This window comes from Dipteris shenzhenensis, chromosome 25, assembly GCF_047967505.1.
Source record: "Dipteris shenzhenensis isolate YYH24624 ecotype China chromosome 25, Dip_SZ_1.0, whole genome shotgun sequence".
Lineage (NCBI taxonomy): Eukaryota > Viridiplantae > Streptophyta > Polypodiopsida > Gleicheniales > Dipteridaceae > Dipteris > Dipteris shenzhenensis.
In genome coordinates, this window is record NC_141620.1 from 51,143,180 (window position 1) to 51,155,651 (window position 12,472).

Consider the following 12,472-nt stretch of genomic DNA (forward strand, 5'->3'; position numbering starts at 1 on the left):
AGAAAGAGACGAGAGGATCCAGAAGAGGACTTCTGCCCATTCAAGTAGGAGGGAGTGTCATGACAAGAGAAATCACTAATCTGTGATTAGTAGACATTAAAACATTTTTATTATGTTATATGCCAATGGTGTAACATGTATTTGTATTTATGATGGACACCGACCGATTTGTTATGGCGGTGGATCATCTGAGTAGATAGGACCAGTCGAGTTGGAGCCACATTGGAGCCACAGCTTCAGACGGCATCGAATTTGGACATGTGATACTTGTTCTATTAATAAAAATGTGCACACACGTGTCTAGGTCCTAAGGGCAATAGGAAGGGAAGGGTGTATTAAGGTGCATTGAATGGTAGATGCATGGGTCATAGGCTAAGGGTAGGTGTAAATGGGAAGATGGAACTTCAGTGATCTCAAGGGACATTAATGAAAGGGTATCACCCTTTCATTGTGAATCTCACGTTGCATTCTCTCTACCACATTGCATTCATCCGTCATCTCTCTCCCACCTTGCATGTGGGTTGAAATAGAAAGAAGTACTCTCACGAGGGCGCTCTTTCCCATTGGAGGGCCAATTGGCATTCAAATTCTGCATGCATTGCACGCATGCATTCTCGAAGAGTGTGGTTTTTCACAGGGGGCTTTTTCAAGGACAGGTATCCCTTTGCAGGTTATAGCCTTGCGGGATGTACATGAGGATACCCTTGTCTTTCAGGTTCATGTAGGAGGCAGACTCCACAGATCTTCAGAGGACATTCTTGTGGAGGCTCCTTTTCAGCGTGTCAGGATTGCAGGATACATGGAGATGGGTAGAGACTCACAGTAGTATCTTGATCCAGACCTCGTTCTCCTGGCTATTGGATCTTGGAGGCTTTGGTTGTATGGAGGTTCCCCTATTAGATCCTTGCAGTGGGATCCAGGGGAATGGGAGTGGATACTTGCAGGGCACTGAGAGAAGAGCATCCCCTTCTTTCGTTACGCGGTCAGAAATGCCAGGAGATTCCAGCTCAGTTGTAGAGGTTGGAGGCCCTCTAGAGCTCCTCATTAGGATACTTTTCAGATTTCTGCAGAGATGCAGAAAATTTTTTGGAGGAGACTTTGGAAATCCCTCAGGAATAGGAAGTCACGTTATTCATTTGGCTTACTATTCATGGAGGGACTGCAGTGAACTTGTGGAGATCCAAGTTCAAGGTTAACCCTACTTGTCCTCGATGCCACTGAGCAGTTGAGTCAGTGCAACAATGCCTTTGGGAGTGCACTCAGGCGAGGATGGTTTGGAAGGGTGTTGCTAGGATACTTTGCACTTTTCATAGAGCACCCTTCTTCATGACTTGGGGATCAATTGCTTGGTTGTCACTCACTGGTCCACAGGCTTTCTTTTAGGACAACGGACACAACTTTCTTTGTTCGATGACATCTTGTGAAGTCATGCTCCCTCCAAGATGTTCCGTCTACTCCCAGGTTCACCCTTCTCAGACTATGGCCAGTATCTGGGCAGATACTATACACATTTTGATGGCCATTTGGGCGAACATACAGGGAACATCCAGGACTGCTACTGCTGGGAGGGTTGCTTTCCTCAGAGTCTGGAAGGATTGTCCTTTCTTCTCTGACTCTCCTTTAGGGATGAGCTGGCATTTTCAGCCACCACCTAGGTTTTTTGTTTGCTCATTCTGAGCTGTTTTTTCTCATGCTTGACATGATGTACTCCCGCACTTGGTGCCATGATAGCCCGTGTGGGGGACATCGAGATGTCGAGAAGACGTTTGCGCTTGTAAAACGAGATTTCTTTTGGCCAAAGATGAAAAAGCATATTCATGAGTGTGTTACATGATGTTTCTAGTGTTAAACAAGTAAAGTAGGACGGGTGAAACCACCTGGATTTTACAGCCATAGGAATGCAATCAGGTGGATGGGAAAGCATTTCCTTTGGATTTTATAGTTGATCTGTTGCTGCAGACACATGGAGGATGTAATTCTATTCAGTTTTGACTGTCTTACCACCAAGATGGCTCACTTCATACAACGAGGGAGTCAATAAACCCCATAAGTAGTTTTGTTTTGAGTAATATATATATTTTTGCATGGATGGCTAAAATCATAATATCAGATAGAGATACTGGATCCGTTAGTCATTTTGGGATTGCTATAGTTGCTGCTCATAGGTTTAAGTTGGGATGAGTAGTGGGGACCATCCAGTAAGCAGATGGTCAGACAAGGAGAGTCAATTGAATTCTCATCGAGCTGTGAACAGGGCTAAGGCTTACACATATGAGAATAGAACTTTTAGCGAAGTTGATGAAGGAGAGCCACGCTAAGTCCTTAGCTATGGGGCAATGCATTAAGCTATCACCCCGATATTGTGGGCTATGGTTAGTTCTTAAGAGAATAGGCAAAGGTAACCTATAGATTAGAATTACCGCAGGGTTGCGAGGTGTATCCATTATTTCATGTATCTTCATTAAGACAATTTTCACAGCCAACTGATTCACTAATTGATGGAGTTGTTATGCTGGAGGAGCTAGAGGAAAGTGCAAGATGCAATCCGAACTGAAGGAAAGATACCTACAGTGTTGATTGCTTTGCATGCACGTCCTCTAACTGAGGCTAGTTGAGAATCTGTTTGCTAGATACGAAGAGCATGCCCAGATTTTATCAAGAAGGATGCTGATGTCTCAAGAGGGAAGAAATGTTACATTTCAGTAAGGATATAATAAGACCTTGGATGAATCGGGGGACAGTAAGTCCTTAGAGAGACAGTTGAAATGTATATGAATGAAAAGGGATGTTTGTTGTATGTGTATTTAATTAATTGGGGTCAAGCATCTATATGGCAAGGTCTGTGGTGACAGGTATTGAGAAGACCAGAACGTTTATTAGACCTATGTGCATGTTCATGGCTAGTGTGAATTGATAAGTCATGTGCCTAGGGGCAAAGAAGTTACTTTTGGGTTTATTGAGGATACCCTAGAGGACTTGAAAATATATGATGCATGTGTGATTGACATGTTGCAAGCAGCCATGTTTGGGTTATGACTAGGCAGAACAGGGCCGGCCAGGTCTTTATCTATGCAAGGAGAGAGCAAGGCTTTGAAAGATAATCTTAATCAGTGGGTTGCTTGATGATGTATTGGAAACCATTGGACAATCTGATGTTAGTAGAACAGCAAAGGCAATCCTCTTAGAAATGAACCTATGCAGGGGGTATCCCGCAGCAGAAGACTTAAGAGCGTCCCAGCAGCAGAAGACTTAAGAGCGTCCCAGGAATAACATGCAGAAGTTGTTTAAGTATGGGATCCAAAAGTTCATTCCTTATGTGTACTTCACGATCATGTGTGTGTGCAAGCCAGTAAATAGACAATGCTCCAAGAAAAATATAGAATCCACCAAAGGTATATTTCTGTCCAAAGTCGGACACAATACAAAAGAGAAATCCAGAGTCCCACCAAACTGTGGTCAACTGTGGTCCTCTGATCTTACCAAAAGCTCTCCTACTATCTGCTTGGCACTTCTAGATCCCTGAGCCCGCGTGCTCCTCTCTGAGCTTCTGTAGATTCTCCGTATGTGATCTCCGTACCTTACTGCCTAGGTGTGCAGCCCCCCTTCTGAGCTAAGTCTGCAGCTCTTTAGCATTGTGTAGATTTCCTGAAGTAGGCCCTTATTGGGCTGAAAGCCCCCAACCTGGCTGACCTGGTAGGGGCCAAATAGCCGACCCAAACAGCCCTACCAGACGACCAAGGTAGGTCTGTAAACCGACCAGTAGGGTCCTCAATTTGAGGCAATTTTCTGGCCCGCATGGACGCGTGGCATCCAGCCACTGGCCCAGGCTGTTCCAGCCCATAATAGGGGCCCATATCTGCCCCAAAACTGGCAGTGTGCCTCCATGCTGTGTACATTCCGCACCTGTTCAGGTCTCCTCCACTCTCCAGACTTGCAGCAAAATCCTCTGTACAGCCTGCTGTACCTGCCTGTATACCTGCTGATGTCATTGCCTGATGTCAGTGCCTGTTTTCCTGCTGGATTCCCTGCACAATCAGGCCCTCTCCAATCATGGACAGCCACATGGCATGGTTGCCTAAGATCTGCCCTCCATGGTGGCTTCCAACTGCCGGGTACTCCTTCTGTTGTGCTGCCCACATGGCAGGCTTTTTGCTGTCCATGTGGCAGCCCCCTCTGTCTGTTTTTCCATGTCTGAATGCTGCCGACATGACAGCCACTATGCTGCCCATGTGGCAATCCCTCAAACCCTAGGTACCCCCCCCCTCCAACAACAACAACACACACACACACACACACACACACACACACACACACACACATTTCTTTTGTAAAATAAATTTTGCATTAAGAAAACAGTTTTATTTTTAGCTGTCCCAGAGTGGTACAGCTACTACTAAGAACAAAATACTGAAAGAAAGCTGGAAAAGCTGCTCCAGTGAAGAACAGCTAATACAAAAAGACTAAAAGCACTAATAAAACACTTCTAGCTGGTCCGCTGAAAGATCTCCCATGCTATGTGGATCCTGCAGAGTACAAAGCAGGGAGGAACGGAAGAGATCTGCCCCCCCCGACACACACAAGGCTCTCCTCATCTGGGGGATCACAGAGGGGGAGGTGAGCAACCCTATTCCAACAAATCCCCCCTACCCCTAGTGACCTGCACCCGTACCCCAGCCTGCCCTTGCCTCTTAAGACACACGTTAACCATGTCAGGTTGTTATGAAAAGTACAGCCAGTGATCTCCTTCACCCACTTCCACTCTGTGTACTGGTCTCTCTAGTGTAAGGTTATTGAAATGGATCCTGTGGTGGTTTCTTAACTGGATATTACTTTGAAATTGCGCTAGAGAATCATGGCTGGTAGGGTTTAGATCTGTCTTAAATAGCAATTAGAATGCCTCTTTGTGGTCTTTCGTTTGATATGTACTTTGTTTGTGTTAATGTTCTTTGGAACGGGAATTAGTGAGGGTGATCAGAGCTGTACTTGCAATATTCGTAAGTGAGAGCTAGCATCCTGTTATAAATCCTTCTATATTTGTAAATTACAACCTTTATTTTATCTCGCTGCGATAGTTGCAAACCTGTGTATGTTTTTGTCTTTGTAGGTTCCCTTGTTATGCAAGCTAGTTCCAAGGCAATTGAAAGCAGCCAAAGCAGTGACACTAATTCGAGAAACAGTGGAAGAACTTGTTGCTCAGTGTAAGGCTATTGTTGAAGCTGAAGGAGAGAGGCTAAAAGATGAAGAATATATCAACGAGGCCGATCCCAGTATTCTCCGTTTTCTTCTGGCTAGCCGGGAGGAGGTGCTTTATGTGCTTCCAATTCTCTTTTGTTCATCATCAAACCCTTAACTGTATGGTGGTGAAATGGGAGCAGTTTTATTTACTACGTGCAGGTCTCCAGTACTCAATTGCGGGATGATTTATTATCGATGCTTGTGGCAGGCCATGAAACCACAGCCTCTGTCTTGACATGGACTGTGTATCTTTTAAGCAAGGTCCGTATCATTCTTTTCTTTACATGCATCATGGATTTCCTATTCTTTTATTTTCGTCCAGGGGCTACCAAGACATGTATCCGGAAAATAAAATATATAGGTTGCTTAAATTAATGTGAACCGTATCTTGTTACTTGCATTTGCAGGCTTAGGAGGGGCTATTGTTGTCATTCTGCTATGAGGGAATTCTAATCATATGTTTTTGGAATTGTAATTGCGGTTAATCCAGCTTATTCCTCTCTTCCCAGCTTTCATCAGTTTTCTTAAATGTTTGTGCACATCATGCATCCTGCCTGTTTTTTGGAACACTGATCTTATGCCTTGAACCTTGTGTAATCTGATATTCAGTGCTTTCAATAAGCATGCTCTCTTGGAACTGGAACACTGCAAGTTTAACTACAACCAAACTTCCATTGACTCATCTTGTCTGCTTCCACATCCACACTCTCAATGTCTTGCACTGCTCTTTAGGAGGGGTGTATGCATAAATAGATAGTCATTTCATGTCTCTATTATGGATGGACTAATACTTTACCTTTGCTTCTCCCGTCTTCCTGCTGTGGCTGCCTTGGCAATGAGTCTTTTTTTCCCATGCCTTCTATCCTCTGTCTTTTCTGGATGAGGAACATGTTAGCGCAACCCCATACTTTGTCTAGAGTCAATTGGAGCCTGAGTGACATGGTCATTTTTTTTTCAATTGAATTCCCTTGCTATATTGGCGTATCAGGTACCTCAATGCTTTGTCAACTGTGAAGGGCTTTATTGTTTCAAGATGAATAATTGTGAATTTGGCATTGACATTGGAGGCAAGGAGTTATTTTCTTTCTAGATGGAATAAGCCCATAAATTCGTATCATGCTGAGCCTAAGTAATACACTATTGATGAAAATGACACGTAGTAATTTATAAGTTGAGACTTTAATTGACCTCTGTGCTGCCTCGTTGGAGAATGTCTGGAAGGCTGGTCCATGCCTCCTTTTGAGGATCTACAAAAAGAAAAAATTGTTAGAAGCATAAGAGCCCCAACCACCCTTGTTTCATTTGAGTCATAAACACAATTGGAGGGGAGGTCTTATGCCACATTGCTTCTAGGGGTGAGTGTTTAATTATACATGCACGATACCGATATTTTTAGGCACAAAATACACATTTGGAACAGCATAACTTTTCTTCAATCTCCTTGAGAAATTGTTTGTCTCTCTTGGCATACCAGGCCTTATTATGCTCCTTTTAAGCCATGTGATGCCTTTTGGAACTTGTTCATCATGATCTTTGCCTTTCTGCACAAGACCTATAGCTGTTCAACATCTACCTCATCCTCTTGATAACCGTCCTAAATTCTAGATTTGGCATCCATTTGGACCAGAGGCTGACCATGATATGCTGAAGAGAGTTGACAATTCTAATTGTATCCAAAATTGATGGAGTAGCCATATGAGCTAGTTCCTGCTATGTATGGTCTGATTCATGGCTTGTAAACTGGACTCTGTATAGTTGAATGCTCTCATGTTATCAATTTTTTGGCAATTCTGACTATTTCCAAGTTTAATTATTCATACGGCACCATACTCATCTTCCATAGTATTGATGGCAGCTTCTTTTTAAGTTTGAGATTCTTGCCTCTCATAAGTCACTCACATTGATGCAACATTGCATATTTTTTTGATTAATACTTAAACCCTTTGTGACCGTCTTGGTGCTTCCTACTTGGATGAGACATCCTTCTGAGTCTTTGAGCGTCCAACTACCATTATGCGAAGTTTGTCAGTGTAGTAGATGGAGTTTCATCTTCCACAAATTGTTACCCTTTTCATTTTCTTTGCCTTTATCATTAGCTCCATAAGGCTGCTTTGTATCTTCAATTTTAGGTTGGGTGCTGTTGTTTTTTTAGCTTCTTTGTTTCCATCTATTCGTAAAAACTGACTCTGCTGAATATTAATTTTCTATTTTGCAAGTTATACACACTTTTTTGTGTTTTCTAAACTTGTACAGTATCAACAAAGATCCATTTTATGATTTTGTGTCCAGTTTTTGTCTTTTGACATCTAGCACATGTATACTCTCAAAAACTCAGAATATTTAGTTGTATGCTCGATGCCTGTAGACATTTCTTTGGGTGAGGTGACATCTTTGACAGCTTTTGATGGGCTCCTTGTCATCAGATACATAGCTATACTCAGAATTTCATCCCAAAGAGCATTGGAACATTTTTGAATCTTAACATGGCCCTGGATTGGTCTAGCATTAGCTATTCTGTTTTATGAAGGAAAAGCAGTTGTTTATTGCCTCTTAATCCTGCATTGTTTGTAGAACTGAATGAAAACACATGATTTGTACTGTCCACCACTACCATATCTGAGGAGTTGGTTTCTCTTGCATGCCTTATTTTCCACCTTTACTTGAACATGACAGAGCATCTGACTAGTGTGCCATCATACAACACCAAGTCTTTCTAACCATCATTCAAATTGATGAAGTATCATACACGATCAAGAGTTCTACTTTCATTTGGTGCAACTATGTCCATGTGTTGGAATGGTGACCTCCCCATCTGTGAGCCCCCAAATGAGGAGTGCATCAGGGGGGTGGACCAGAGATGGAATGGCCTGCCACATGGACAGTATCTTGGCTGTCATGTGGGCAGGAGACCCATGGTGGAGAGGGGGCTGCCACATGGGCAGCACTCCACAGAAAAAAGGCAGAAGGGCTGCCATGGGGCCAGCACACAGCAGCCTGGCAGAGGTGCTTCAAGGCGTGCGTGTACGGGCTGGAACAGGCCCCTAACAGAGGCGCACCAGAGGCGGGACAGAGGCTGCATGTGGCGCAGCAAAAGGCGCCTGCGGAGCTGGCACATGGCACAACAAAGGCACGGGGGGGGGCATTGGGCAGGCAAAGGGCCTGCAAGAGGCTCCTACAGTGCCAAACGCAGCAGCCCAAAAGGGCACCGCAAAGGCCCTTATATAGGGCTGGTTGGACCAGCCAACCAAGTCGGCTAGCAAGCCAACCAGGTCGGCCAGCATGCCAGTCGGCCATTAGGCTGACTGGGTCGGTTTTTGCAAGCAGGCTCTGGGTCTATAAAAGAGGGCCATGCAGCCCTCATTCTATATCTTCTGGAGCAGCAGTTTAGGGAACAGGAAGGAGCAGCAGAGCAGCACCAGTTGGGCCTATGACCAGGAGGTGAATTGGGCTGAGGAGCTGCAGACTTAGCTCACAGAGGGATGCCTACCTAGGCTGACACACAGGGCAGCAAGGTTGTGAGAGGATCATTGTGGACGGAAAGTGTACAGACGCTCGAGGTGGAGCACATGGGCTCGAGTCTAGAGATAGCTGGTAGATAGGAGAAGGACCTTGTGGTAAGATCGGAGGACCACACCATTGGTGGGACTCTGGATCTATCTCTTTTGTCTTGTGTCCATAGCTTTGGATGGAAATATATTATTTTGGTGGTTTCTCTATTTGGTTGGTTCATTGTCTATTGATGAGTCTGTACATCTATTCTATGCACATAAGTTTAAGAAGTTTGTGATTCCACACCCCACACGACACTGTGTGAGCTCGTGGGCTATACTATTAGTCTTCCGCTGTGGGTACCCTCTGTTGGGTCATTTCTAACATGGTATCAGAGCCCAAGTAGGAGGCTCACAGGTGTGGGAGCGTGAAGGCAGGGACCTTGCTGAAGGACGACCTTGATTCAGAAGCTTTGGGAATCGACTTCCACAACTAGAGGACAACGCCTTGGCAAGAAGGAGGGTGACTTAGGTTCAGTCAGGTGCGTTCAGAGTTCTGGTTTACTGAAGGTTGAATTTGGTTGACTTTGCTGTGTGGTTGAGCAGCAAAGATGTCAACCTCTTCAGCCTCTTCAGTCCCTGCTCTCCCTTCCTCCTCCCCTCGATTTCTTTCTTTTACCATCCCTAACTTTGGAGAGTCTCGGAAACTGGACAGGACAAACTACTTGATCTAGAAGGTGAAGATATGGAGTCATTTAGTGGCTCGGAAGCTGTGGAAATTGACAATGGGAGTGGAGGCGAAGCCGGAGGAGATGGTGGACTGACAGGGGAATATACTCATGGCAGTAGACGGAGAGGAGCTCTGAGCGGACTTTGTGTTTTCTCACATCCAGATGGCCGAGACGTCAGTAGAGGCGTGGGTCATTTTGAAGGATCTGTACGAGATAGACAACACATCCCGGATCTTGCTTCTTGAGCATCAGCTCCACAACCTTGATATGGATGAGGGAGATTCGGTACATGACCACTTGACGTAGGTCAAGGTGGTGAGGGATCAACTGGCATTAGTTGGTTAGAAGGTGGACTCGTGCCATTTGGCCTTGATGGTACTAAGGAGGCGATCTCGGAGTTTCAAAAGCTTTGTTACGACTATGACAGCATGACAGAGGACCAAATTGGGGTCCATTATTGCTACAGGAAGAAGCTAGGGAGAAGCTCTACAACGACATAGATGACAAGGCGCTGTTGGCGAAGGATTACACTGGCAAAGGAAAGGGCAAGCCTAACGGTGGCAAGTCCAAGAAGGTTGACTCTGATGACGAGGACATTTCCAAGACAAAGCAGAAGAAGAAGTGCTTCTATTGCGACACGCCAGGTCATTTTGCGAAGGACTGTAGAAAAAAGAAGGCGGATCAGAAAAACAAGAGGAAGGAGTCTGACTCAGATTCAGAGGGTGACACGAAAGCCAAAGCAAATGGGGTGATCAAAGAGCTGTTCTTGGTGACATCTCCATGTGTTACTGAGGTCAGATATGGTGACCTAGAAACCACAGTGATGATGTTTGACATTGAGATGTGGATTGACGAGGAGTCTGAGACCTTTGGGAAGGTGAAGGACAACATGGAGTGCTTGGAATCTTCCAAATGCGTGGCTGTTGATATTGACACGAGGGTGGATTCCATGGAGTGCCCTGGGGTTTCATGTTCATATGGATGCTGTACTTCAGAAGGGACAATACAGGATTACAAAGGCTATTGGTATGTGCCTCGATGAGGTGTATGGTTTGCTTTCAGAGTAAGCACACATGCAGTACGACGATCAGGTATGTACTTGATGTTCTTCATTTGAGCCTTTATAGCATGCTGTGGAGAGACTCTGCTCTTCATTTGTCTCAGGTAATGCGAGATTAGAAAGAATTGGCCTTCTTCGAAGGCTGAAGGTGCTTCTTCAAATCTCGGACACAGATTGTTGGAAGGTGATGGACAAGGTGTACTGAAGCCAGAAGAGTACCTGCTTGAGAGCTCAATGAGAGTTCGTAGTCCAGGTTATCTGGAAATATTCATTTGTTGCGGACCTTGCCAAAGGAAGGATGGGTTGAGACAGACCCTCAGAGCATGGTGCTTGGAAGACTTCAGGTTGTTCACTAATTATGAGGGGGACAACTGGAAGATCGTGGTGGCTGGATTGCTCGAGTTCGAAGGCGAGAACGTGATTGAAGGTGGTTGTGCCAGGAGGTGCTACCAGATATGGACCTGTGTACTAGGATGGTGTGTGGAAGCGGAACCAGACTTGGTGGAACAGGAGCCATTGGATGAAAAGCGAGGAAAAGATTTTGACATCGAAATGTTCCAGAGGACTAGGACCAGGGAGTTACTGGAGCATTGTCATCGACGTGTTGGCATTGGGCCCAGATGTGTCAGTGAGAGGGGGTGTTGGAATGGTCACCTCCCCATGGTGGACTAGAGATGGAATGGTGTGCCACATGGACAGCATCCTGGCTGTCATGTAGGCAGGAGACCTGTGGTGGAGAGGGGTTTGCCACATGGGCAGCACCTCACAGAAAAAAAGCCATGTGGACAGCACACAGCAGAGGCGCTTCAAGGCGTGCGTGTACGGGCTGGAACAGGCCCCTAAAGAGGTGCACAGGAGGCGGGACAGAGGCTGCATGTGGTGCAGTAAAAGGCACCTGCAGAGCTGGCACATGGTGCAGCATCGCGGGCCAAAGGAAGCCTGCAGAGGGCAGCACAAGGGCTGCAAGAAGGCGGGGGGGGGGGGGGGGCATTGGGCAGGCAAGAGGTTCCTACAGTGCCAAAGGCAGCAGCCCAAAAGGGCACCACAAAGGCCCTTATTTAGGGCTGGGTTGGCCGTTAGGCTGATTGGGTTGGTTTTTGCAAGCAGGCCCTGGGCCTATAAAAGAGGACCATTCAGCCCTTATTCCATATCTTCTGGAGCAGCACTTCAGGGAGCAGGAAGGAGCAGCAGAGCAGCATCAGTTGGGCCTATGACCAGGAGGTGAACTGGGCTGAGGAGCTGCAGAATTAGCCCACAGAGGGCTGCCTACCTAGGCTGGCACACAGGGCAGCAAGGTTGAGAGGATCATTGTGGACAAAAAGTGTACAGACGCTTGAGATGGAGCACGTGGGCTCGAGTCTAGAGATAGCCGGCAGATAGGAGGAGGACCTTGTGGTAAGATTAGAGGACCATACCATTGGTGGGACTCTGGATCTCTCTCTTTTGTATTGTGTCCATAGCTCTGGATGGAAATATATTATTTTGGTGGTTTCTCTATCTGGCTGGTTCATTGTCTTTTGATGAGTCTGCACATCTATTCTATGCACATAAGTTTAAGAAGTTTGTGATTCCACACCCCACACCACACTGTGTGAGCTCCTGGGCTATCCGCTGTGTGTACCCTCTGTTGGGTCATTTATAACATGTGCACAAGCTTCAACGTATATATAATGTTACAAAACGTAGGGGCAAGTTGCTTGCTTAGGGCCAACACTACTCCGTAATAGAAGATGGACCCGAGATCACATGCTACTATGCGTGGAACACAACTCAAACACACATGCTTTACTTGAGGACAATCGAGATCGGAAAGAGTACTCAAGTGTATAGCCTGACACACACACACACACACACACACACACACATTTTGTTTTTGGTGAAACTAAGAACATTATATTATGAAATAACCATTTTACAATAGGGCAAGGCTCCAGAAAAGAGCCTATTTATTAGAAAAG

General features: G+C 45.6%; 1 protein-coding gene across 1 annotated transcript in view; it reads left to right on the top strand.

The window, feature by feature from the left end:
* The window catches only part of LUT1 (Cytochrome P450 superfamily protein), a 78,515-nt gene that overhangs the window by 45,732 nt on the left and 20,311 nt on the right, over nucleotides 1–12,472 (top strand). Inside the window, exons 3-4 of the mRNA XM_087396806.1 lie at nucleotides 5,105–5,302; nucleotides 5,395–5,496. Of these exons, the coding sequence (XP_087252932.1) occupies nucleotides 5,105–5,302; nucleotides 5,395–5,496 (300 nt within the window). The remainder of the gene's footprint in view (nucleotides 1–5,104; nucleotides 5,303–5,394; nucleotides 5,497–12,472) is intronic.